Genomic DNA, 27,954 nt, shown 5'->3' with positions numbered 1-27,954 from the left:
ATTGTGTGTCATAAGTAGAAAGATTAATGTGATTTTCCTTTACTGGCTTTGTTTTACAAACCTTATTTTACTTATAGCTATGTAGCTGGATATGCAAGCAATGGTTTGGTCTTGCACTGATGTAGGGACACTCCTACTTTCCCATCCCCCAGGCAGCTCTGTTAAAGTCATGATGGACCATCACTAGAGATGTAAGCAGTTTTTGGATGAGATGGATCAAGTAGACTCTACCTGGCTATCTCAACATTGATCAGGGTTCTGAGGAAAGGTGAGGAGTTTGTGTTGAATGCTGTTCCACAGGGCACTTAATTGAAGATGCTTTAAAAGCAGTATATCAAAATCTCGCCCCCTGCCTATCTCTGTATTACCTAATTTGATTGCTCCTAGTTTCTACTGATCTGGGAGTGAAAATCCCCAAGACTTACTCTATCTTAAGTGTAAGGAATACTAATGTGAACTTATGTGACATGCAAGTTGATAAATGCAGAAAGTACTTAAACACGTAGTTGTATTGTGTGTCATGGGAAACGGGTCTTAAACTTGAATAATGTGGTTTTCCACATTCAAGGTGTATGCACTCAGTTTAGCAAATTAATCTTGAGCTTCAATTTTTATATGAAAAACAAATCTTTAAATTTGATACCACTTCACTTTTATAATAGTGTGTGTGTGTGTGTGTGTGTATTTTACCCCACTGCAAATACTGTTTTATCTGTTGTTTTCTTACTTTATAAATCTGGCACCCACTTTGTACTGTCTATAGCAGTGATTCTGAGACTGAGGCTTTGTCTATGCTGATGGTAGCAAATTCGCCACCTTCAGATTGACTTATCTGGATCGACTGAGCAGTCGGTGAAGACCCGCTGAGTCGATCCAGTAATCGATGTATTAAGACCACCTCCTCAAGTGGTGTAGCGCTGCGCCAACGGGAACGCGGTTCCCGTCGGTGCAGTGCATCGAGGACAGAGCACGGAACAGAAGCACAGAAGTAGACGGGCGTTACGCACGTTTTTTGCGTAGTTCGCGTAACTCCGGTTGACTGCCGCCGAATTTCCCAGGTAAGTGTAGACAAGCCCTCAGGCTTGCCAGCCTCAAGTGTCTTTAGTGTCTCTCCTGCGGCTCTTTGCAACACATGATATTAAAACATCGTGTGATTTAATTATTAACCAATCAGGATGCTTTTACTATGTTTTTAACCAATTGTAGATGATGATATAATAATACTTGGTCAGTCATTTTGCAAATGAAACAATGAATTCATACTACTGTGGCTCTTTTGGGTAATGTTGATTGCTAATTCGGCTCTTGAACCGGTGAGGTCTGAGTATCACTTGTATGTATAATAAATTGACTTCCAAGTCAATCACTCTGATTTTTGTAATGAAAAACAAAGTTAGCAATTCAGTAGATCACGCTCAGTACAAAGCTCTAATTATTAAATGCCTGTTACCTTAGCTGGAAATTGGAAACCTTGAAAGAACTCGATCAATAATGGCAGAAGAGCTGGTTAAACTAACAAATCAAAATGATGAATTTGAAGAAAAGGTGAAGGAGATACCAAAACTACGTGCACAGCTAAGGGTAGGTGGCTTTCATTTATATAAATCAGATGAGAAACTGACATGATTTATGGAAGCTCTTTTTACTAAGTTAAAAGATAAATAGATAATGTAACTTCTGCAGGTGCCCATAGTGATACTTTAAGGAGAAGAGATTTTGCACTAGGTTGAAAATATGGTAAGAATCACAAAGTACATTGAATTATTAAAAGGTAGGCCGTATAAAAATAACTCAAAAAGGAATATAATTTTAGACTTGAAAATTAAGTGATCTTTTTACAGCAAAACTCATAAATTGCTTTGTAACTTATAGCATGCAGCTTAGAGACGGATAGATTGTGATCAGGTTTTGCTGTATTGCATGGCAATTATCAGTTACTTCCAAAATTGGTTTTCAAATTGTTACTGTAGTAAAAAATACAGTTCAGTGAATGTACGTACCTATAAAAGAATCCATTTTAAATGTCAGGAATTGTGGTATGCAGATATACACAGCCATATTTTCAGAATTATGCCCACTGTCATGAATACTAAACTGTGCCACGTGCTCAGTGTAATTGTATGTGTAAATGATGGCTTCATAGCCAAATAGTCATTTGCACTTACAGTTGTCATAATTGTCACAATTACTTCATTCTGGAAAAATATTCATTTTTTTTATGCATGCAGCATGTTGTTAAATTTCCAACTGGAAATGTTTCGAAGCTAAGCTTCTTTCTACAACAAAATCTAGTGATGATTTGCTGAATGTTCTCTCCTTGACTCATCTTAAGTCAAGAACATTTACAATTGCACAATTTTCACATTGCTTTGGTGCTATGCAAAAATGAAGGAAAAATACTTAAACTGGTTTAGGTTTTCATGTGAACAGATGCTTGTAAATTCTGGAGAGATGTTGCGGGGGTGTGTGAAAGAGAGATCTAAAATTGAATATTATAATTCAGTGACCTGAGTCATGAAGTAGATGCCCTTTCATTAGATAACAATTTGTTGAGCTTTCTAGATTATTTTACTTTGAAATTCATATAGAAACTATAGCTGCCCACCTGCTGAGTGGAATGCTGTGAGCAGCCAACCTCTGTGCCTAAGCATTCAGGTATATTTCAAGATCTTAGTGGTCTATAGAGGCCTTAGTGGGCTGGAGCCTGTTATCTGAGATGCCAGATGAAACTTGCGCGCAAAAAAAAAAAAGGTGCCTATTTTTTAAAGAGACTTGGGCATTAAAGCCTGAGTCATTTCTGAAAATTTTACCACCTCGCCCTGTCCTCTACCACAGTAGCTGAAACTGACTTGAAGGTTCATGCTATTGACTCATAGACTCTAAGGTCAGAAGGGACCAATATGATCATCTAGTCTGACTTTCTGCACAATGCAGGCCTCAGAACCTCACCCACCTACTCCTGTAATAAACCTGTAACCTATGACTGAATTATTAAAGTCCTCAAATCATGGCTTAAAGACTTTAATGTACAGAGCATCCACTAGCAAGTGAGCCATGCCCCATGTTACAGAGCAAAGCAAAAAAATGTTCTTTGTAGTTAAAAATCCTGCCTTTGGAAATTTTGCTATAGTTCCTAAGAGCACATGTTTAGCAATATTCAGGGCACAATGCAGTATGTGTTTATCTGGGTTACCATAAGTTTAACTTTTTTATACTTAAAGCACTTCAACTTTGTAAAATAGCTGCTAAAGCGATATGCTAAACACATAATGAAAATGAATGAGGCACTGCTTTTAAATTGGGGAAACAGCCAAATAACCAAAATGTTGTTCTAGGATTTGGATCAAAGATACAATACTATTCTTCAGATGTATGGAGAGAAAGCAGAAGAAGCAGAAGAACTTCGACTGGATCTTGAAGATGTGAAAAATATGTACAAGACTCAGATAGATGAACTTTTAAAACAAAGACACAACTAATTCCTGCTGAAACTGTAACTTTACAACAATGACATTTAATTGTAAAGAGTGGTGTTTATGTAAATGCAGAATTCAAATGCCTTGTAAAAAAATTGTACTATAGAAAATGGGATTATACTGTAGAGTTCTTACGTTGGAAAAAATCATTATGCTTTAACAGTATCTAGTACTGTTCACAGTTAAATTATTTGTGCATTTTTAAAAATATTTTAAATAAAACCATCCCTCTCTTCATTTAAGGTTAACCAAAAGGTGGACCATTATGTTCAGATAGTAGCACAGAGATTATTTGACTCATGTGACATTACCTAATGTCACATTACCCATATAACACTGGAAGGTGTAAGAGTACTGTAGCATGAGGCTTTATTAGAATAGCCCCTGATAATTTTCAGATTACTATTTTGCACACTTTCCTGGGTACAGATCAGAGTTTATGTTCAGGGCATTAAAAAAAATCCTTTGACGTTTTTTGTATAATCGTATAGTACAAGTAATAGGGTTTTTTTAACATAACTATAAATAGCAATGATTAGCAGGCTGAAATTAAAGGGGTGGTAGATAGTTCAGACTTAGCTTTTTTTATTAAGCGAAAATTTCTGATTTATACTTCAGGGATCTGAACATGCAAGAGTAACAATTCCATGTTTGAAGACAAAATTTTGTCTAACATCTTTTATCTTAAGTCCCCAAAGCAAGGAGATTGACTCAAAACTGCCATTCTTGTTCTTAAACCTACTGCTCCATCTTGAATACTCTGTGTTGCATTGCTGAAGCATAATGGAGCCATTTAGAGACAGTTTCTTTTAGAGTTACAGGCAAACCTAACTTCAGTTCAATAAGCAAGACAGTTCTTTCTGTGGTTCTGGGTTTGGGTGCTGCTTTTTAACAGTTCTATTTAACCCCCCCACACACAAAAAAGCAGAAATATAAAATTCTCTTGACACAAAATAATTGCTGCTGCTTCTCTGTCACTATTCATGGTCTTGTTTGTCTTTACAGAATTTTAAAAGTGGATTCTGATGTAGGATAATTTTTAAGATAGCCTGCAGTGGTTAGAAAAGAGCTCCCATTTCCCATTTGGGAAAGACATTGGCTAGGAATCAAATAACCTCCACATAGCTTCATGTTTAAAGAGCTAGGTTTGGAGTTGTGTCTGAGGGAACTTCTGAATCAGACCCTTGGGAGTGCTGAGAATTAGCTTGCTTCTTCCTCTTTGCATTCCAGACAGCAAATAGCTCATTACATCTCAGATTTGTAGCAGTGATGGATACTTATAGTGTGAACTATGCTGCATATGAAATTCTCTGCTTATTATACCACTGCTTGCAATATGAGAGCTTTCTCTCCCTTCCTGATAAGTTACAAATACATATTAAGTGTCAGAGAATAGTCCCCAATGTTAGAGCTCTGCATTAGTTGGACTTAATGGGATATTGAGATTTGACTGAAGTTTGATCTATTCTAGAAACCTATATTGGTATAATTATATTGCTCGGTGGTGTGGAAAATCCACATCCCCGAGCAACACAGTTATACCAACCTAACTCCCTGTGCAGACAGTGCTATGTCAGCTTTTCCCATCGACATAGCTACCATCTCTTGTGGAGGTGGATTACCTACCCCGATGGGAGAAGCTCTCCTGTCAGCGTAGGTAGCGTCATCACTGAAGCACTGCAATGATGTAGCTACATAGGTGCAGCTGTGCATTTACGGCCTTTTAAGTATAGACAAGCCCTGAGGAATCAGCCTTTTCTAGAGAGATGCTTCTTATAGTAGGGCTTTCCTTCTCAGGGCCTGCCTGCATTAGGGATTTCTGCACTGATGTAGCTACACACCTATAAAACCACGTTTGCACTGGTGTAATTTGCAGTTTCAAACAGAACACATCAAGATTGGAGATTTGCACTGGAGCAAATGTCTAATGTTAGCAGCATGGTTAATAATGAGATATTCAGAGCATTCTAATAAAACAGTAGAGAATTGTAAGGACTCTAAAAGTTATGAAACCCTGCATCTGTAATAATAACTTTTACACAATTTGAAAGAGCTGTTTTGGTAAAATAAAGGAACTCTTACTTTTGTGGGTAGTGAAGCCTTATAGTTTCTTTATTTCATCTTGGAAACTAATGTATTTCTTATACTAAAAGACAAATTAACACTTTGCTTTCTTAAAATGACATTTTCAGTTGCTGGCAAATAGAAAATATAGACTAAAAACCTATTTTGCAAAAGGTGAATCATCTACTGGTTGGTTAAATCATTTAAAATTCTGATGTGTAAATATTTAAAAGATTGAGCCATTTTTAATGGAACCAGTGTTCTATGAGAGTTAAACTTAGTTTAGGGCATCAATTAAGAATTGATTTCATATAGCAATTTCCCATTACAAATGAGACAACACTCCTCTTGTAGAAAGAATGAATAGGTATCTAAAAATGAAAATAAATTAATTCTTTTAGTAGACAAGTCAAGGACTACTCCCAAGAGAGAGACACATCTAGTTTTGTTATTTTTATTTGGCATACAATTGCAGGTGCTTTTCTAAGGTAACTTTCCTTGCTTAAAATGCATGTGGATAATTTTCGGTCAAAAGAGCTGACATAGCAGCTGCTCTATTCACTAATAGCTGCAAATATATTTCAGATGTTCTTTTCAGTGTTGAAGAGCTTGAATAATTGGGGAGAAATTAGTGTACACTCTGCAGTCACTGTTTCTACATCAGTTTTAGATATAAAGTGATATGTCACGTACTTCAGGTCCAGAATTAAAGTTTTAAAAAACTTGATATAGAGATTTTATAAACACTTTGGATTCAATGAAAAGATGGCTTTTTGTTTGCATTCAGTCATTTTCATGTGGTGAAACCATTCACTATACTAGTGCATGAAAATTAGAAAACGAAACAGTCTAATATACTTTACTCATCAAAGTCTTGTGAAACATAAAAAGTAAATAACAGATTTTCAAAGAAATACAATTTTCACTAAATTTTAAAAGTTCTTTGTTTTAATCATCTTGGGTGTAACACTGGTCTCTTAGATACCATTGTTCCTTAAATGCAGTGCAGTAAAGATTCTGTCTAAAAGTAATATTTGGGGTGGGGAGAAGGGATTATAAAAACATTTTTGGAAAAGTCTAAAATCTATTCAAATTAATAGATCAAAATATTACCCAAAGAAATAACTGTTTTGTCTGTACCTGTTATAGTCTCAAGTAATAACTGCTAGATGAGTGTGAAGAAACTACCATGTATAGACTTGCTCCAAGTACATTTCTCCAATGGGGCCTGTTCTATAGCCCACTGAAGGCAATGGAAAGAGTCTTATGGGCTTTGGATTAGCCCCATGATTGTCTGACCGTGTGCAACAATAGGGAGAAATTAAGGTACAATCCAGCACTCATTTACTTTAATGGGCATTGCATTGCATCCTTAATGAACAACCAGAGTAGATGTTCCAATTGCTATCTACCTGTGTGTGTGTAAAAAAATTCATTTTCACTACAGAGAAGTGAACTTGTCCTGTTATGAGACTGTTTTTGCTACGATTATGTATGTATTGCAAAGGGCTACAACTATCTTGAATATAAGACAGAAAATGGATAAATATACTATGAAAATTGAACATTTGAATTCTGATTTGTAAAATAATGTAAATAATTAACCTGTATAAAACATGGGTCTGGGTAAAATAAAATGTGTTCCTAGTTTTCTTTAATGAAGACTGAAAACTAATTGAAGGTGGTTGTTTGCAGATGTCAACATGGCAGCCTGCAAAGAGAATGTATCAGCTAATTTCAATAAGCAGCCCTCAAAAATGTACACAATGGACACTGAATTGAATCAGGCTTTCTGAACACTGGTTAATCTTGCAATTTTTGTTTGTGCAGCAATATGTAGGCACAATAGGATGGTTTAGCAAACGTAATTCTGAATTTTAATGATGTTATAGGATTAAAATAGTCCAAATCCTGCATTAACTTTCCTTTAGTCTGTGAATGTAGCCCATTAAAGTTAATGGGACGTAAGCTTGTACTTAAGTGCTTTGCTGACTAGCGATGGGAAGACGGATGGTCCAAGGGTTAGGGAGCTAGTCTGTGACTGGGGGGAACTGGATTCAATTCACTGCTGTGGCACAGATTTCCCATGTGATCCTTAAATCACTGTGGCTGTGCATTTGTACCTCATCTGTAAAATGGGGCTAATAGCACTTCCCTACCTCACAGGTGTTGCGATGATGTATTAGATATGAGGTGCTCAACTCCTATGGGAATAGGGGTGCAATATGAACCTATGGGAATGGTTTGCTGAATTGGGGCTGAGACATCTGGCAATGTACCCACTAAATGTTAAATAACCAATTGTTTATTTGTAATGGCCTAGAAGGACTGATGTCTTTCAGACCCTGTCGTCACTTGAGGAGCCAGGTTCTAGATCCTCATGCAGTTCATTCACTATTAAGCAGTTCACTAATGGCTTTCCCAGATTGTTTTTAAAAGTTCCTCTTCATTTGAACTTTTTCTCACTCCAAATTACGCTTTGATGGCTGGAATTCAAACCAAAGTGAAAAGAACCTATTCCAAACTATGAGCAGACCAAAAGGATTGCATTTTGGCCAGTGAGGTGCTTTGCATACGAGTCAATGGGAGTTTGACCTTTGACTAAAGCAGTATCTAAGTAGGAAAATAAGTTCAAGATTGAAGGAAATCAAACAATGGTGTTTTAAATAGCTGTATTTCCTGTTGGGCCACCCGAGGAAAGGCCCTTTTCCGGTACACCCTGAAAAATACCAAGAGGATAGCTCTGCTATAGTACTTCATTTATGTTCTGCTTTGTAGGTAGGTGAAGGGAAGATAAATGGAAGGTCTGAAATATAAACAGATTTTAAAAGTATTTAACATTTATATTGCAGTAGCACCTAGATGTCAAGGAGGTCAGCTCCTCCCTCCCCTCCCCTGCCCAACTAGATGCTGTGCAAACATGGTTAACAACAGTTCTTACTGCAAAAAGCTATGAGGGGTGGGAAGGGGCTCTATCCCCCTTCACAATTTATAAATCAAGACACTGAGACTGGAACAGAAGCTTGTTTATCTCACTTTATTTAAAGGTGAACACATTTAGTCATGGTGCAAAATTCATTAAAGTGCTATTCAACAGCAATTTTTTTTTTATTTCAAGCCCCTCCAAATAAAAAAAAACAAAACCCCAAAACAAAGTTGCTTATGTTCCTACCAATAATACCCCCTGGGGATCTACCTACCGGCCAAGCCACTGAGTCCGATCACCCTGGGCTTTGAGCAGGACAATTGAAAACCAGCTCCACGAGCTGACGAAGTGTGCAGAGGGAAAGAAGCCGGCTTTGTGTGCTGAACTTTGTCTTGGTACAGCTAGATTGGGGAGGGGGAGGCGGATTCGGATTTATCCCGGACTCGTATACCCCGACCACTCCTAGGGCGGCTGCAGACCCAGTGATGGCAAGGTCCCTGGTACAGATCTAGTGTATTCCCTTTTATGATCAGGTGTAGCTGCCTTCGCAAGGCTGTGTGTGTGTGTGTGAGTGAGTGTGTTAGTGGTTTCAGACAGGGCAGGTGGCACAACCACTGCCGTGTTTGTTTCTTTCTGTGCTAACAGCCCGGCCCAGGGGCGGCCCACGAGACCCCGGCACCGGCGTGGACAAGCCAAGGGGCCGTTTCCTGGGCCATCCACTCCAAGCGGCGCCGTGTGGACGCGGCCCCACAGGGGGGGGAGAGCGCGGCCGGAGCAGGCGAGTCAGCCCGATGGGCCTCTGCAGGCGGCGGCGGGGGAGAGCCGAGCCGAGCCGAGCTGAGGCGAGCCGGCCTGTGAGCGCCCCCTTTCCCGCCCCCGCCGCTGGGTGGGGGATGGGGGATGGGCAGCGGGCTCGGATCCCCGCGCGCCCCCACGCACGGCGGCGGGTGTGAGGCAGGGACGATGCCAGGCGCTCAGGCTCAGAGGCCGGGGTGAGGGGCGGAGACGGGCGGGAGGAGGAGCCCCGTGGCCAGGGCGGGGGGCGCGGCTTCCCCTCGGGGCGTGGCCGGGGCGGGGGAAGAGGCTCCGGCCCTCGGTCCATCCGGCCTCCTCCTCCTGCTCCTCGCCGGCCGGCTGTCGGTGAGTGACCCGGAGCCAGCCGCGCCGGGCTCCCTCCTCCGCTCCCCGGGCGGCGCCGGCTGCGGCAGGCAGCGAGCGAGCGAGCCAGCCCCGGCGGAGCGGCCCTCTCCAGCTCCAGGTGGGAGCGGGGCCGGGGCCGGGGCCGGGGCCGGGGCCGGAGGAGAGGCTGGGGGCGTCCCCCTGCGCCCGGGGGCTGCCCGGGGCTGGTGGGTGCCTGGCGCTGCTGGGGGGGCTGCTCGGTGTCCCCCTGTCCCGCTGGTGCCTGTCCCTGGGGGGGGCACAGGGTGGCTGGCTGGGTGCTCTCCCCCCTTCTCTCCCCTCCCCTCCCCGGCTGCTGGCCGGATGCACAGAGGATCAGGATCTTTCTCCTGCCTTTCCCTGGTGTGTTTGTGTGAGGAGGAGGAGGAGGAGGAAGAACTGGCTCGGCCTCGGGGTCTGGCCCTTGCCATCCTGCCCCTCCAGGTTGCGGAGGAGGTCACTGACATTGCCTCCCCTGGCTACTGGACCTGTGCGGGGGCCGTGTGACCTGCCAGCCCTTTCTGCAGGAAGGGCTGTTTTTTTTTCAGTTGCCCAGCTCTGCCTATGAGCCAGCTGGGCTCTGCAGAGCCTTAACCCTCTCTAGCTAAGCTAACCTAACCCCTGTCAGAGCCTGGAGGATCCTGGCGCCTTCTCCCCCTGCCACACCAAGCAATGGCTGTGAGCCGCCTTCCAGGAGCTCCTGAGCATGGTTCGTCCCAGCTCTAGCTAAAGCAGTTCCAGGGTGTAAAGCTTGCCTCAGTAAAAGCAAGAGCTGGTGTGACACACCACTTGAATTCCCTCCACTCCAGGTTTGTGGGGTTTGAGAGGAAGTACCATTTTTGCACTCACTAACTTCCCATCACTTTACTGGATGTCAAATTTGTCCTAAAGCCATCTGCTTCTATGAGTGTCTAAGACACACTGCACCTTAGGTCAGGATATTTAACCTGTACTCCGTGAAAGACTTCATGAATTTATATTGCCCATACATTATCTGCCTGGACAGACCCCCTAAGTTTGCATGGAGCCCTGCTAACCACATTTTCCCCCTCTGAGATCTTGAACTTAAAGCACCAAGTAATTTCAAAGTTCTATTCCTTGTGTCTTATCCGGTAGCAGAGTCCCAAACCCTTCTGTGCTGAAAGGCCTCTTTTTTTTTTTAGGAGCAGCATTTAATTTTGTCTCCCAGTTAACTAACTTGTTTTTACAGAACGTAGCTGTTCAGCTGCCGGCAGTTACAAACTACATTTTGTCATTCATTTGTGAGCATGAGTTACTGTGGTCGCAAATGATGATTGTAAATGCAAATTGAATGTCCCTAAACATTTAGTTGCACTGATCCGTTGGAAACTGGTAACTGTAGAAAAGGGCACTGTGGATGGAGAATTCATCTCAGAATTATAAAATAGGCCAGCTGGCTTTGTGTTTGAGGGTGGGAAAGAGTGGTTGTAGTAACACTGGGTTTTGGTTTTGTCTTCTGAAGACCCTTGGATAATCATAGCAATCTTTCCTTTTCCTACAACGTTTATTACTAACTGAAAGCTTGTCTGCAATAGGAGTACAACTCAGAGGGGCTGGAGATGGCAATGTTTAAAGCTATAGGTTGGATTTTTGTGCACAGCTTTAACAGCTACAGGTGTTAAATTATTATTAAAAATGTACTCACAATTCTGCTTATTGTACTGAATATTCTCAAAGTATGTTACTTTGTGTGTGAGATTTTGTATGCAAAATGTATTTAATTCTTCCCTGTAGGTTTATATAGCCAGAAAATCTGGAGCAGTTCTCATTGTATAGACAGGTAAGATAGACTGCATCATAAGAATATTGCTAATGGGCTTTAGTGGGTTACAGATGCATTTATTTTAAGACCAGAAGGGACGATTATATCATCCAGTCTGACCTCCTGTATAGCACAGGCCACAGGATTTCCTCCTGTTATTTCTGTATTGAGCCCAATGACTTCTTTGACCATTAAAGCATATCTTCCTGAAATGCATCCAGTCTTGATTTGAAGACTGCATATGTGTATATTACATTCAGTTATAATATACTCCTTGAAAAAACAAATGTATAGTGTTAATAAAAGATAACTATGCTGACACATTCAGAAACTCAGATGTCATATTGGGATTCCTTACAATCTCTGAAACATGACATATATTGCCATTCAACTAAACTGGTGCATTCCCACTTTGTACAAGGGAACAGTTTATATTTTCCAGCATCCCTAATTTTTTAAGTTCATTTATAATCTTTTTAAAAAGTAGGCAGTTTTCTAGAGCAAGTTCTTCCTACAGTCCAGATACAATATAATCTATATCTAGTTTCCTGATTTGGACACTCAGGATCCCTTGGGACTTGGCGAAAGACAGCACACCCAAGTTCCCTGCCTAGGGAAAAGCTGCATGGTCCAAGACAAAATATTTAAAGTGTATGACTTAATTTGACAGAATATTGACCAATAGGTCCGTTATGTTAATGTCTCTCCATTTTAACTTCAGGACAAGTTGGCTGCCATGCTAATGTTGCTTGCATTTGGAGTGCTGCTTCAAGAAATCCTGGCTAGTACCCAAGATGAAAATCTTACTGAAATCAAAAGCATTCCGGAAATGCAGTTATATAGCTACGAAAGTATCAATGTACCAGAAGAGCATATTCCATACTTTCTGCACAACAATCCGCATGTTGCCACAATCTGTAAGCAGGACTCTCATTGCCCATATAAAGTAGGTATTTCTTTGTTTACTCAAATGTAATTTTGGGGTTACTTATTTTTAGAATCATAGAAGTTAAAGATGGTAATAAGTTGGTCTTCTTGCCAATGGGTTAGTCATCTCAGGGTTTAGAACTGCTCTTCCTTAAAACGACTAAACAGTGTTCTTTCCTGACTTCTGTGCTGTCACAAGAATGGTAATAAATCAGGAATTTATATGCAAAGAGTTTTTTCTTAAATACTGTGACAGTCTGTACCCCTGTATTCACCCCTTGCACACTATTATAATAATCTTTGTACGAGTATGCCTTGTGAGGTATCGTTTGAAAACTCGTAACTCGCTGGTCAATATTGTCCTGATTAAAATACGTGTGGCAACATATGTAAAGTTGTAAGATTCCACAGCAAGATGTTACTAAGACACTTTCCAAGTCTGGGGAGCAGCCAAACCAGTTACTCAGACGAAAGACAAGCTGACGCTTCAGCCACCTGTCAGCCAGTTCTAATGAGCCATCACCTGCTTCAGTGGCTATTCATTGGCAGAAAAAAGGGACACGGGCAAAAAAATCTACGTCTTAAAAGGAAACAGCTTGGGGTTCCTATCCGCACAGACTTTGTGTCCCCTGACCCTCAGCTGGAGATGCTTCTTGAAGAAGGGAAAGAACTATAAAAAAGGGAGGGCAGATGCCCCATATCATTCTTCCCTTTCTCTCTGCCCGTGCCCATCCACGACACCTGAAGAACAAAGGAAGCAGCATTGGATTGGGGGAGGGGTCGTGACTGAAAGAAGTTCAGGCAGTAGGATTGCTGAAACGTGGTGAGACCTTGCTTTGAATTCATTCTAGTTTGTTAGGCATTAGTTGCATTTTACTTTTATTTTCCTTCTAACCAATTCTGATTTTATACCTCATTACTTAGATTCCCTTTAAAATCTATCCTTTTTGTAATTAATCAACTTATTTTATTGTTTTATTTAAACCAATGTTTGAGTTGAGGTGTTTGGGAAACTCTATTTGGCATAAGAGGATTTGTGCATATCATTTTCTATTAATAAAATGATGGACTATATATGAGCTTTGGTACTGCCCAGCTTTCTCCTGGACAACAAGATGTGTATTTCTGGGGAAAGTCTGGGACTGGGAGTTTGCTGGTGTCACTTTGCAGTGTAATTCAAGAGTGGCTAGCTATTGCACTCAGTGTAACTGGGAGTAATTTACAAGCTGGAGGCTATGTCTGAGTAGACCAGGAGTGGTAGCTGTCACAACAACAGTGTAAAAGGCACCTTAGATTAGAGAGCTGCAGGGACAGATTGTACCCTGGGTGTGTCACAGTGGCACAGCAAACAGGCTGTGTGCATGGCTTGTTATTTCAAATGAGGCTTGCACTTTAAGCTCTGGTATATCAATTTTAAGTGAGTCTCAAGTGTGGTGGCTGGAAACAGTCAAAGAAAAATTACAGTTGTTTGTTTTCTGTTTGCTTATTTTGGGTAATTGAAATAGAAACAGTAAACTATAAAAATGAGCAACAGTGAAACAGCTGAAAAGCTACAGTTAGCTAGACTGGCCACAGGAGGAAGGGAGCAAGAACACAAATACCAGAAATGGAAGGCAGAAATGAGACTGGAAAAAGCAGCTGCTGCACTGGAAGCTGAGGAAGTAACCCACAGGTAAATCATGGAGCTGAGACAACAAGAAGTTGAAGCCCATAAAAGAGCCATGTAGTAGAAAGACAAAGAGGTGAAGGGAAGGAGAAGAAATGTAATCTGGACTTGATAGGAAAATATGGAAAGATCCTAGAGTTACCACCATCTTTCTCCTCTCAAGGAACCCTCAGCTTGGATGAGTTGTGTCCTGCATACAAAGAGTCAGACTGCATTAAGAAGTACCTCATCACTTTTGAAAAGCTGTGTGAGGTTCATAATATTCCTAAGGACAAGAAAGTCCCTACACTGATTGCAAGACTGTTTAGTAAAGCTTTAAATGTATTTAATGAAATGCCAATTCAGGAAGCTTTTAAATCTGACTTTGAGAGCTGTTTTACAAAGGTTTCAAATTACACCTGAAGTGTGTAGTTTGAAATTTAGAAATCTTAAAAGGGGTGCTGGCATGAGTCAGTGAATATGCTTATAAAATGTATGACCTAATGGGAAAAAATGGGTAAAAAGGAAGAAGTCTGAGGATTATGACCAATTGCTAGACCTCTTTGTTCAGGAACATTTATTAAGTATATGCAAGGAAGATGTAAGGAACTGCATGTGGGATAAACCTTTAAAATCTGCATTAGAAATGGCCACTGGCTGATGTCTTTGAGCAAGCCCATATGTGCAGTGAGCGCAAGCCACAGAATGAGAGGCACAAATGTAAAGGGGGAAATCCCCTTTTGCCCCTGGGAAAAAGAAAGGTAGTTGGGACCCTGAGTACTCCCTCTTTCCCCCCCAGAATCATTTCCCTCTTAGAAATCCCCATCACAAACAATTACTATACAGCCAAAAGAGAGAGACTTGTTTACTCTGAACAGCATCTTCATACATGGGAAAGAAGTTCTGTATACTAAATAGAGTTATTAGAAAGTTTCTAGACTTGTTTCCAGGCTGGTGTACTTCATCTCATGACTTTTATGTTGGGTGTATTGGAATTTTAAGTGCTAAGTCTCTAATCTTACAAATACTATGCCCGTGTCTATAACTCATGCATATAGTCTTATTGAAGTCAATGGGAAGTGTGTGTGTGAGAGAGAGAGAGAGAGAGAGAGAGAGAGAGACTGGAGCCCAAGATATACACAGATAATCTAAGCAGTTCTTCACTATAATGTGGTGTGAGAAAAATGTAAAATTGAAAGCTTTTTATGCAAGACTAATTTCAGAGAGAGGTTATTAGCTAACTGTTTGGAAGTCAACTGAAATTTGTTGAAATACAACCTAAGAAATCAACCGTTCTCAATGGGGATCTTCTATCTTACAGAAATACTTGAAGAAACTTAAATCCTGCTGGGGCTATGAGAGATTCTGCAAGCCAGAGTACAGGTTTGGTTACCCAGTGTGTGATTATGTTGAAATGGGATGGTAAGTTTTTATTTAAAATGTATAGAAATACAGTACGTCCATAACATACCACACTCATGTTTATGTTGTGTATTGAATTAACTTAATTGTTTCAAAGCATAGTGCAGTGTTCTCTGTGTAAAGGTGGATATTTGTCATTACTCTAGTCTTTTCATGGAGTCCTGCATAACATCGAATTTTTTCAGAAAAACTGTTCTTTGAAGAACTTCATGTCACGATATTTCTGCAGACTGGCTTGTTATAATACAGCCTTAAATTCAAGCCCTTTAAAAGACTCTGGAGTACCTTTTTCATAGCTTTAAAAAAAAGGGAAAGAGAACTTGGTGTTGATGTTGTTTTCCTCTATCCAGTTTCCTGTTTTTGAAATTGAACAGAGATGAAAACAATACCCTGGCTGGCTCTTCTGTTCTGGTTTATGTTTTAGTAATAACTTTATCTTATAGAGTAGACTCTCTCTCCGTATGTGGTTGTCAGATCCCTTCTGTGATTAGGGGAATGATCTTTTCAGTTCTGTACCATATTTTCCACCCAGTCTCTGACACACCTTCTAAGGACAAAACCTGCAATCTTGATTTCTGTTGAAATTTGGCCTGAATGAGGACTGCTTGTTTGCCTCTCTTAGTCCCAGTGCTGGATTCACATAGCGGGGGTCATTTTGCAGGATCTGTACCATCGTAACTGACATTCTTTCCTTTTACTTTGTCTCCTTTTTGTATCTCTTCTAATTTTTACTGTCCTATTTTTATCCTCTGTCTAGCCTGAGATTCTGTCTGTTGTAGGAATAAAAACATAAAATAACCACCATTGCATTGCTTCCTCTCCATTGCTTTGGTTGTAGGAGGTGTAAATGTTGCTTTTTATGGCTCTGTTTTCATAGATTGATAGATTCTAAGGCCAGAAAGAACTGTTGTGATCACCTAGTCTGACCTTTTGCACAGCACAGGCCATAGAAATCCCCCAAAATAATTCCTTGGTTATATCTTTTAGAAAAACATCCAGTCATGATTTAAAGATGGTCAGTGATGGAGACTCCATCATGGCCCTTGGTAAATTGTTCCGGTGGCTAATTATGCTCACTTAAAAATTTACACCTTATTTCCAGTCTAATTTGTATAGCTAGATTGAGATCTTATAGAAGATGAGGATACATAAAATAATTTCTCAGGCATCCTCCTACAGTTTGAATTAGAAGGTCATTTAAAAAAAATGTGTTAAATGAAGGTCCTTGAATTTTTTCATGCATCAGGGCTAGTGACATTGAGACAGCCCAGCAAATATTCTGGAAACAAGCTGACTTTGGTTATGTTAAAGAAAGGCTGGATGAAATGAGAACCCACTGCAAGCCTATAGCAAAGGTAAGTGTTTTTGATATGAAGGCTGCATTGTTTATCTTAGATGTATAAGTTTTTAAACATAATGCGACTACGTGAACCCTGGTACACCCACACCTGGAATACTGCATGCAGTTCTGATCGCCACATCTCAAAAAAGATCTATTAGAATTGGAAAAAGTACAGAGAAGGGCAATAAAAATGTTAGGGCTATGGAACAGCTTCCATTTGAGGAGAGCTTAAAAAGAGTGGGACTGTTCAGCTTGGAAAAGGGATCACTAAGGGGGAGGATAAGATAGAGGTCTATAAAATCATGAATGGTGTGGAGAAAATGAATAGGGAAATGTTATTTACTCTTTCACATAACACAAGAGCTAGGGGTCACTTGAATAAATTAATAGGCAGCATGTTTAAAACAAACAAAAAAGGGCAGTACTTACTCACACAATGCACAGTCAACCTGTGGAACTCATTGCCAGGGGATGTTGTGAAGGCCAAAAGTGTAACCGTGTTTTTAAAAAAGCATTAGGTAAATTCATGGAGGGATAGGTCCATTAGTGGCTATTAGCCACGATGGTCAAGAACACAATCTTAAGCTCTAGGTATCCCTAAGCCTATGACTGCCAGAAACTGGGACTTGAGGATAGCAAATGGATCGCTTGATAATTGCCCTCTAGTGTTCCTTCCCTCTGAAGCATCTGATGCCAGCCACTGTCAGAAGACAGGATACTGGGCTAGATGGACCGCTTGTCTGGCCCAGTATGGCCATTCTTTTGTTCTTATGCTTTTAGTGTTACTTTCTTTTAATCAATCCCTACTTGTTCTTTTTGCACAGGGCGATTCATCTCTGGCCTGCTCACAGTACCTCCAGCATTGTAGAGCAACAAACTTGTACATTGATTTAAGAACCACAAAGCGAAACCATGACAGGTCTCTGAATTGCTTATGTTCCAGCAGTACCAGGAAACACCAGGGAAAATACACTTCAAAATGCATATTTCACAGATCTCCCTCTCTGCAGTTATCTAGTGCACACGTCGTCATGGTACCTGGGAGCCACAAGCTATAGAACCAAAGAGTAATTATGCTAGGTTCTTCCTGGTTTTACACTGGTGCAAACCAGTCAGCTTACTGGGGAGACTTGGGTGATGATCCTGCAGACACTTAAGCATGTGCTTCACTTTGCACATGGTAAGTAGTCCCCACTGAAGTCAGTGGGATGATTTGCAAAATTGTGCAAGTCTTTGCAGGATCCTGGATATTGAGTATCAATCACAGGGTTAGATTTCAGGAAGGGGAGTTTTGGCCTGTAGCATTTTCCAAGTATGGCAGCATCACTCTCATTGGCATTCTCAAGGAATGAAACTGTAGGACCACCCACATCCTGTTTTTTCCCCTCTTGGGAGTGATTTGGTTTTGGGGAATATGTAAATACCCTTTTTTAAGTAACAAATATGACCATTTGCAAATGCAATTTAATCAATTAAGCCTGTCTAAAGTACACATCATTTTAACGGGATGCAGTTAACTTGAAATCTAGACAAGTTTAAAAAAATGAGTTCAAGGTAGTTTGTTGCTACACCTTCCCTGAACCCCTGTCAATATTTCTTGGGTTCATAATCACATTTTCCAATTTAAATATATAAATATATCTTTCTTGCCTCTATCTATATTTATATATTGTCTTGCTATATGAAGTGCTTGGTCACACTTACTAGTAAGGCTACAATTATAAATAGTTTTAAAAGGGTTAATTTATGATTAATATGTATTTTAATAAATGATTATAACCCAACAGATCACCTGGTTGCTTTTACATCTTACATCACCTACTGGCATATTTATAACAACATAACACATGCTACTTGTGTCTGTAACATGCGTTTATCACCTGTTAATCATTTCTTGGTAAACTGTGTAAGTGTTAGTGTAATATAAAGTGTGCCCAAGTATTCACACAAACAGGTGAAACTAATGTCCATATCCTGCATTGAGCTCCATGTGGGTGCAGCGATCCTCCCATGTAGCACTCACTACAGAATTGAGGACTAACTGATTGCACAAGAGGAAACTGTGAAACTGAATAGGCAGTGTCATGACATGCACATATTAAAGACATTTAAAGAATTGAGGAAAAATGTGGGGATCTTTTCTGGTTAATCTTAGGTGTTACTTGTTATCAGGGAAGAGAACATTTCCACTCTGAAAACATGCCTTTAAAGGGACAGCAGTAACTTTTTTTTTAATTAGCACACCCATTTAAACCTAATTAAAAGATTTAATGTTGGTAGTTGAATAATATCCCTATTGATATTCAAGGTACAGTATTACTATGTTTTTAATGTTATTTTGAACTGTTAGTACTGTGCCATCTTTATTCTTGTAATTAATCTGTGTTGAAGCAATCTCCATTTTTTTTTTTTTCTGTATAGTCTGTGGTATCACTTCCTGGTAAAATTCAACCCTCTTGTTCTGTATGAAAATAGGTAATACTTCATATAAATGAAGTGATTTCTGTGAATGAATATAATGTTCAGAAAGTGAAATGAGCCCCAGTTCAGCAAGGTGCTTAAGTATATGCTTAACGTTAAGCACGTGAGTAACTTTATTTAAGTCAGTGGGGCTAGTTGTGCTGAAGCTTAAGCACATGTTTAAGTACCTTGCTGAATTGACCTAGCACGTAAGGGCATTGGCTTGAGCAAGTGCTGTGTTAGCTTTCCTGTGTAGAACTGCAGTGTAGCTCAGTACTGGTCTGCATCACTCCTGATATTACAGTCTTGGGCCGGACCCCTCTTGAACTGCTTACACTTGCGCCTGGTACTTTTACATTTAATGGATTTTTATTCCTTTGCATCAGATTCAAGGAAGACTTTTTCCAGAAAGGAGAAATAGGAGGCTATTGTAACTTCGACAGTCAAGCGTTCATGGCGGAAGGTCAGCGCAAGAGCCCTCTGCAGTCTTGGTATGATTTGGAGTTGGAGCTGTTTGCAAGTTAGGGTTGCTTCTTTCTCTGTCTGCCTTTTTTTGGCACCAGCAGTTTCAGTGGGCCATTTAGTGCTAATGCATGTCATACTGGGAGATACTTGCTCTCGGAAATATGAAATGAATAAAAGTTGAATCCCACATGCAAGTATACATAGCAGAACATAGTCATACATTCGCTGCTGTTTTCAACACTGATGGGGGCAAAAGTCTGTAAACGTCCCACAGTGTTAAGTTTTAGTAACTATTGATCCAACAGTTAGCTGGAGGAAAGGATATTGTCCTGTCTTGACCAAAAGCTGCATTGTCATTTTGTTCGAGATCCACTTTCAAACAGTGTTTGAAACCAACCAAACGTGAACAAGTAATAATAGACTGAGCACAGTACTGGGAGTCAGAAACCTGGCTTCTGATCTTTACTTTGCCTTGGCCTAGCTGTGTGTCTGAGTACTGTCCCTTAACCGGTCTGCACCTCAGCTATCCCATCTGTAGAAATAGGCAGTAATGCTGCTACTTTTGTTTATAGTGCTCTGAGATTTAGGGATGAAAAGCACCATTACTTGGGTCAGCCAAGTACTTAAGATGTGAGCGTTAAGTGCTTTGCTGAATCAGGGCCTACATGATGTCTGTGGTTTACACTCCTGTACCTGCACCAAGGAGTTTGTGCTTGAAATTATGGGATAGGTGCAACAATCTAGGGGCTCAGTGACGGTTGCAGGGAAGTGCTTTGTGAGGATACTCCATCCTGTCACCCAGGAAACTGGATGGGTAGCATGGGAGGCATTGCTTTGTTGCCACTTGCAGTGCTGCTGTTGCATTGGGTTTGTCTGCACTGCAGTTAAAAACCTGCGGCTGATCCATGCCAGCTGAGTCAGGCTCACAGGGCTCGGGCTATGGAGCTCTGGGACCCTCCCACCTTAATTGCCGTGTAGACATACCCACAGTTGCAGGTTAATCTCTAGAGCAGGTGGGACTGGAGACATCAAGTAGAATCTAAGGATTCAGTTTCCTCCTTGTCACCTTCCATTTGTTGTTTGTCTGGAGTTCCCTTGTGTTCCCCTCTCTAGCCATGTTTAACCTCATTGTCCGCGCTGTGATCAGTAATCTCAGTGCTATCCTCTGAACCTCTGATCCATTTTCAAAAGATGGCAGACAATATGCAGGCTGTTCATTACCAGCAAAACGAATCCTCCTAATTGGCTTCAGATTTAATGAGCCATGCACCTGCAGGCATTAATCTCACCAAAGCATTGAGGTCTGCAGTGAAATGCCTTTTAAATTCAGATCAACAAGTTGGACAGACACACAAATGTAATCACAGTAACTGCACCCTGAAACATGGATGGAAGAAAAGACTCTTCACCATTCTTTGCTGGGTTAATTTGTAGATCAAAGATGCTGCTTGGACTTGAGATCAAAGGCAGAGGTTTTAACCTTTTCAAGCTAATGACCTAAAACCCTTCAGTTACAATTAAAAATTATTTTTAATTGTCCTTTTTAGCAAACTTTGGTAGCATTGTTAGATTAAATGTACATGTGAACTATTGCTGAACTCTGAGTGTATAATAGGTACTTACCGTATATTCAGGCACATTATTTTAAAAGCATATGTCATTGAATAATTTCAGGTTTGCCGAATTCCAGACATATACTTCACTAAGCTTCAGACCCATAGAAGATGGCAAATGTGACATTATTATTGAAAAACCAACTTACTTCATGAAATTAGATGCAGGTAAGAGTAATTTTTCTGTTTCATACAGTGTGATAATACAGCGTCAACTTGCATTACATTTTTAGGGTACGTGTGTGTGTGTTTGAAATTCACTCTGAAGATGTATGTGATGTTTCTAGATCTTTGAACTAGAGGGTGAGATTGTAAAACTTTCATTCCTGTTAGGTTAACCAAATCTGGAAGATTATTAATAGTACAAAATTTGCACTTTGTTACAGACGCTTAAACAAATAGAAAAGTTTCACACCACTTCCATTACACTTTGACTTGACTCTGTCTCCTGATTATTTTCATATCTCACTTGCACATTATGGGAATAAACATAATTTATTACTGGTTCTATGAGTTCAGTAAGTGCAGCTTCTGCCTACATAGAATACATAACAGTTATGGAGGGGGATGGGTGGAAGGCCATGTATTTCAGTGGTGCCCAAATTTTTCCTGTTGTGCCCTCCATTACCAGTAGGAATTTGTCTGCAACCCCCCTCCATTACTTCATAGTTGGATGGCAGAGGAGCTTGGGCGGGCCACGGAGCTGGGAGCTGAACTGGGGATGGGTGGGGAGAAACTGGGGCTAGAGGCGAAGCTGACCTCGGGGCAGAAAGGGAATGAGGGTGGAACTGGGATGGGGGCTGGGGCTGGGGACAGAGCTGCAGGCACAGCGGGGCTGGGTGGCGCACCCTCCCCACCCCTGATGGGGGCTGGCCCAGGCCCCAGAGTGCCCCCCCCGAACGTTCATCCAGGCATGCCACAGTTTGGGGGCCACTGATGTATTTCAAAAAAAGAATCCAAGTAAATAACTTTTTATGTAGTTATGTCACTTTAACAGTATAAAAAATAGCTTTTAAAATATTTTAGGGCTTTGAACTAAGTGAAAAGCAGCTGCAAAGTATGTAATATCTTATCTACTTCAGTATGGGAGAGCCCTAGTAATTGCTATGCTGCACCATATGAAAATTCACGAGAGGCTTGAAGTGGATTATGAAGGTCTTGCCATCATGAATATTTTAGCATTTCTGCAATTTATTGATCTTGGCTTTAATGTTCTTCATTTTAGAGACTTAACATTAATAGGGGGTAATACTTAGGCCATGTCTATATGTACAGCGCTGCAACAAAATCTGGGAAGAAGCTCTCTGCCTTTTCTGCCACTCAATGAGGTGCTGTTGGCGAGAGAAGCTCTCCACTGACATAGCACTGTGCACATGAGTGCTTATGTCGGTGTAACTTGTCGCTCGGGCGGAGGGGTGTGGAATGTCCTGGCAATGTAAGTTTTGCTGACACAGGCTATAGTGTAGACATAGCCTATATCTGGTATTTAGACAAATGGATTAGGCTTTTTTTAAATAGGAGTGAGCAGAAGCACTGTGCTTAGAAGTCTGCTTGTTTGAAGCAAGCTTTGAAATGGGCTTTGGAGCAGGTGCTAAATGAATAACATTGAGACAGTAGTGACTTCATCCACAACCCAGGGTGAAGTTTATTGTACCTTTTTAAAAAAAAAAAAAAAAAAAAAAAACTCCCAAAAACCTGAAAACATTTTGCTGAAGTCCTTATATTAATATTTGCTCTGTGCAGCGAGACATTGCAGTGATAGTGACTTAGGTGTATAACAGAGTCACAATAGCAAGTGTAACTTCTTTGAAGCTACAGCTTATGGTTTAATTTCTTACTGCTTTTGGCTACCCTGCCAGTTGGATTTTTTTTGTAAAATGTGGGCTTACTTCAGAGTTTTCTTCATGTGATTCCATCTACTGAAGTTCTGCATCTCTAAGGCTTATTATGAGTTCTCAGTCACATAAAGAGTAAAACTAATATAAAACAGAGACCTTGCTATACACAGGAACAGGGAGTGTATTCAGTAATTTCCCTGTGAATAGTAAGCACAACTGTTTGCGAAAATGGGAATGAATAATGTTGTATCCTGCTTTATTAATACAAAGTTTTTCTTTCTCCTGTCAGGTGTTAATATGTACCATCACTTCTGTGACTTTGTCAATCTTTATATCACTCAGCATATTAACAATTCATTCAGCACAGATGTCAACATTGTCATGTGGGACACCGTAAGTAGGACTTGCTTTTAAACTATTTGTAGCAGTTACATCACCCAGTGTGTCATGTGCTGCTTGACCAACACCCCGTGCTTATCTTCTAGCGAAGCACCAGTTCTGCCTTAGAATGAGCCTTTGCTTATTTATTATCCAAGCTTGAGCATTCTGATCAAGTTATTTGGTGAGACCTGGTACACGATGCATATGAGTCTTTGTGTCTTTAAAATATAGAGTCCCAGAGCCTGAAAATTCCATCTGTCCTGCAAAGATTTCTTGCCCGGCAGGATGAATGCCACTGAGTGACACACGCCTTACCTGACTGCAGGAAGGTACATCAGACTCCAGCACTGCAGGACTGTTTTGTTGAAAAATACCTCATGTGAGCATGGTGGGATTTTGACCCACCTCTTGTTCATGCCATTAAACCTGAGACTAAGTGGTTGTCTTCACTGAAAGAGTTAGCTCAAGATACTCCCCTGGAGCTTGCCTAGCTCCACTGAGAGAGACCACACTGCCAAACACCACTCCAGCTAGGGAGGGCTGAATTAACCTATCACTGGGCCCTAAGCAAACATGCTCTTCTGGGCCTGTCTACTGGCTAGCGAAACTAGATGCTCCTTCATCGCATGGGATGTGTTTAAGTATATCCTGGCCAGCACAGCTGCGCTAGTGATCTGTGAACCCAACCACATCCAGTGACTGACTCCTGCTGAATACATGCTGCCCTATTAATCCTATTGTGTCCACTCCCTGCCGTCCCTGTCCCATTGGAGGGTCATGCAGTTACTCACTGCAGCTCCCCATACTTGTCTTGAGGCTGTGATTGAGTGAGTTCTGTGGGAGGAGCAGAGAGGACACGGGCCGCTGGCAAAGGAAGCCCTGGTGCGGCGGCAAGGAGTAATGCTGACCTTTCCACTGCCTACTCAGGTTTGGTCCAGCCGCCCTTCTATCATGATGTCAAAGTCGAGCGAGTGGCGCTGTGACCTGGCGCACAGGATCGCTGTGCCACTCGGCTTGGGTCCCCTCACGCATTTGGGCCCTAAGCATGTGCCTTGTTAATCCAGCCCTGCAGCTACACACTGATCCGATTAGCAGCTGAGTTGTTGTAAGTCAACCTGCTGCATCCCCACCACAACAGCAGCACGGAAGCTTCAAACCCCCACCCCAAAACAGGCCGGCTAGCTTGAGTTTAAAGCATCACTTAACTTGAGCCAGAGATTTTTGTGTGGGGACAGGAGACAGGTTAGGGGCAAAACTCGAGTTATCATTCAACCTAACACGGCAGTGAAGACAAACCCTAAGAAACCTATCCTGTGACTGACTGCATGTGGGCATGCCACTGCATCCGCACAGAGCCCTATTGGGGGCATAAATACAGGATAGAGACCGAAGTGGTGATTAATCTGTCAGATCCTGTTTGTTTTGCAGTGCGTTTGTCCCTCTAGAGGGCAGGTACCATTGTCTGGTGCTTGGGGCACAGGCTCAGGAGCATGGAGACCTGGGGGCAGATGTTTCAGAAATGTGGAATCACCCCCGAAGCCTGTTGATGTTGGTGGGGTGCTGGATATCCTCAGCACCTTGGAGGATCACATCACTGGTCTCCACACTCCTACTCTTCAGCCCTTCTTAAAGCATAGTGCCCGCTGGAGAAGACCCTGTCTTGAAATACTGTGCTTAGCATATAGAAAGCTCACTGCTACAGCACTGAGAGAACAGTAATCCTTGTCATGCTGGAGTTTTATTAAGTCCTTCCTCAGTGTTGCCACAGTACTCCAGCTCTCAAATGCCAACTCTAGTTTCCCATTGTATGTAACAAAATCTTTATTATCTCTAGCTTTCACAGTCTGATGTTATTTCTTCAAAGTAGCATTTCCCCTAAGAACTTTCGGCTAGATTTAGTCTCATGGAATTTGTAGGTATGAGACATGGAAATACAACAGTTTGTATTGTTTTCCCCACAGAAGTAATGTACAACCTGTATTTTTAAAAAAACCCAAGCAAACAAACACTAAATATTGCCAATTACTGGATAGCACATGAACAGTCTCATTGCAGTCAATTCTCTTGATCACCAATGTGCTACCATGACATTAAAAATTAAAATAGTTCCACCTATCCACACTCCTTGTAATTGAAAATTTTCAGTGGCTCTGCTGATTTGAAACTATGACAATTTGTCTGTTAAATGTGGGGAAATGAGTTTTATTAACCAATACTGAGTAATATAGTACCCGTTTTTTATCAGTTGGATGAAAAACTAGCCATAACAATCCAGAAATTCCACCTGTCTGAAACATTGTCTTTAAACCCATGCAGGATTTCCGTTTCTAACTATTTTTTGCATTCTCTGTGTTCTAACTCATCTGAATGTTAACCTTCTTAGAATTGCCAAGTCTCAGTGGGGGTATATCTCCTTGCTCTTCAACATGAATCCTTCTTGACAAATCAGATGAAAATAACCTGTTTCTAGGTTCTCTAATATATTGGAAGCCAATACATATAAAATATAAGCATCTCTCTGCCTTCATGTATAGTATCTGTAAGTTTAATAGGGTCATGAAAACATAATTTGTGGTCTTCCTAAGAGATCAAAAACATCATCATCCTTTTAAGAACAGGGATACTTTTCCTAGTGTTCTTGTATTACTAGTGTCTTAGCATTGTATTACTTCTCGCAGATGCATAACACAAAATAAGTACAGTTTTTTTTTATGTAATGGAACTAGTAAATTCTGTTGAGACACAGATTTTATTACCTCATGCTACCAGATGATGGCACCAAGAAACTTCTTGATTTGCTGAATGGTGTCTGTGATTACTAAAAGACAGACTCCAGCTTATTATTAATTCCCTTTTTTTCTTAACATAATTAGACATGCATGTAGTTTTTGGCTACTGTAGAATTGCTGTACTGTCCTTATTAAACAGTAATGCCCTTAGATGTAGGTGGAGCAAAGCAGAAAATTAATAGGAAATACACTGGGCATATATTGGCAGACTCTCTACCCTTATCCCCACAAAAAAGTCATGTTTATAAATTCCCCTACAATCTGTTGTTTTATGGAGGATAGGCAGTGATAGGAGTGGAGCTTTTAGCTTTGAAGATCAGTGCTTTGCTCCTGATCTGGAAGAGCAGTTCTTAGAACACAAGCTGCTGGAGAATAATATTGAACCTGAAATTCATTAAAACTTCAGTGCAGCAGTGGAGGAGGGGAAACAAAGCTGCAAGCAAATGAAATCTGCCATCCTTTAGATTCTGTTACATTTCACTGGCTGCCTGCTCTGTGTTGCAGTCTTTTTTTAGTCTGTTTTTTAAAAATTAGTTTTATTAAGTTATTTTCACTTGACATTAAAGACGGACTGATAAAACAGCTGCAACAGCCAAAGGAAGTGTACGTGCTGCAAACGGCAATCTGCTTCCAACTTCTTGTGGCCCCATCTAGCTGCAGTGCGAAAGAAAGCACTGATGCCTCTGTTCCCTGCATGTTAGTGATCTCTTAATATATGTGGAGAAAGGGGGGGGGGGAGGAAATGTGGTGACTCTGGCAGGTCATTTGTAGGGATTGACCCATAACCTTTTGGGTCTGAAGGCTTTGACTTCTAGCTCTTGACCTAAAGGCCTGTCTCTTAGATGTAGTCTATGCTACAAAGTTACGCTGTTGCAAAGTGATTTATGTTAATCAACTTGTGCATGTATCTATACTCAGATTTGTCTGCAGTTGACGTAAGTGCGTTTACTGCATTACGGCGATGCAGTAAAACCACCTCCCTAAATAGCGTTGAGGCCTAGTCTACATTTATAAGGTTAGGTTGATGTAAGTTCTACCCCAGAGTAGGTTATACAAATTTTACAAAAGACATGGCGCTGGATGGTGGTGCATGGCACACTCGAATACCTACATGTGATACACTACATTTTGTATGGGCACAAGCACTCCTGGTGAGTACATGCAGCACCGACACAAGCAGCCAAATCTGCATGAATGGTATACTAACTTCAGTGGCTGTACGCCGACCATGTATGCCGACCAATACATAATTGCATTGACCAAAGTTTGCACTATAGATATAATATTGGCTTGAAGGCAGTAGCAGGTTTCGAAACCTCTTCACGTGGTTCAGCCACTAGAGGGAAATATAGGCACTCTTACTCAATGTGTTATGCAATACTACAACAAGCTTGTTATAGATAGTGCTGAATTCAGTCACAAAGTTGCCTGTTACTTTTATTTGCTGGATGAAGTATTTCCATCAAAGGCACACTGGCTGAATCAAGTAGCCACTCTGTGTGTTACTCAAGCAGGTAGGCCTGTGCAGGGGGTTTTTCTAGAACCAGGAGCCTGTCCCAAAATCAAGGTTGATCCGGATCAGACTTATAATAACTGTTTCAAACACCTACTCTGCACGTGCATTCACAAATGGGTTTGTTAATCTCAGCAGCCCCACTTTATGTA

General features: G+C 40.9%; 2 protein-coding genes across 5 annotated transcripts in view; both read left to right on the top strand.

Annotated features, from left to right (window-relative positions):
• TMF1 (TATA element modulatory factor 1) overlaps positions 1-7,177 on the top strand; it is a 31,132-nt gene extending 23,955 nt beyond the window's left edge. For 2 of the 3 annotated variants that reach the window (XM_067542183.1, XM_067542187.1), the window contains exons 16-17: positions 1,456-1,581; positions 3,336-7,177. In XM_067542183.1, the coding sequence (XP_067398284.1) occupies positions 1,456-1,581; positions 3,336-3,479 (270 nt within the window). In that variant the 3' untranslated portion in view covers positions 3,480-7,177. Of the gene's footprint in view, positions 1-77; positions 1,582-3,335 lie in introns of all 3 variants that reach the window. The other variant, XR_010918622.1, reaches the window with a different exon arrangement.
• A 4,954-nt stretch (positions 7,178-12,131) lies between these two features.
• Positions 12,132-27,954, top strand: part of EOGT (EGF domain specific O-linked N-acetylglucosamine transferase) — a 43,026-nt gene continuing 27,203 nt past the window's right edge. For both annotated transcript variants that reach the window (XM_067542162.1, XM_067542170.1), the window contains exons 1-7: positions 12,132-12,353; positions 15,301-15,401; positions 16,648-16,756; positions 17,568-17,662; positions 19,590-19,694; positions 21,343-21,449; positions 23,409-23,512. In XM_067542162.1, the coding sequence (XP_067398263.1) occupies positions 12,144-12,353; positions 15,301-15,401; positions 16,648-16,756; positions 17,568-17,662; positions 19,590-19,694; positions 21,343-21,449; positions 23,409-23,512 (831 nt within the window). In that variant the 5' untranslated portion in view covers positions 12,132-12,143. The remainder of the gene's footprint in view (positions 12,354-15,300; positions 15,402-16,647; positions 16,757-17,567; positions 17,663-19,589; positions 19,695-21,342; positions 21,450-23,408; positions 23,513-27,954) is intronic.

This window comes from Emydura macquarii, unplaced genomic scaffold (genome assembly GCF_026122565.2).
Source record: "Emydura macquarii macquarii isolate MOO-44397 ecotype Brisbane River unplaced genomic scaffold, CSIRO-AGI_Emac_v2 contig_71, whole genome shotgun sequence".
Classification (NCBI taxonomy): domain Eukaryota; kingdom Metazoa; phylum Chordata; order Testudines; family Chelidae; genus Emydura; species Emydura macquarii.
This window is presented reverse-complemented; position numbering and strand designations above follow the sequence as displayed.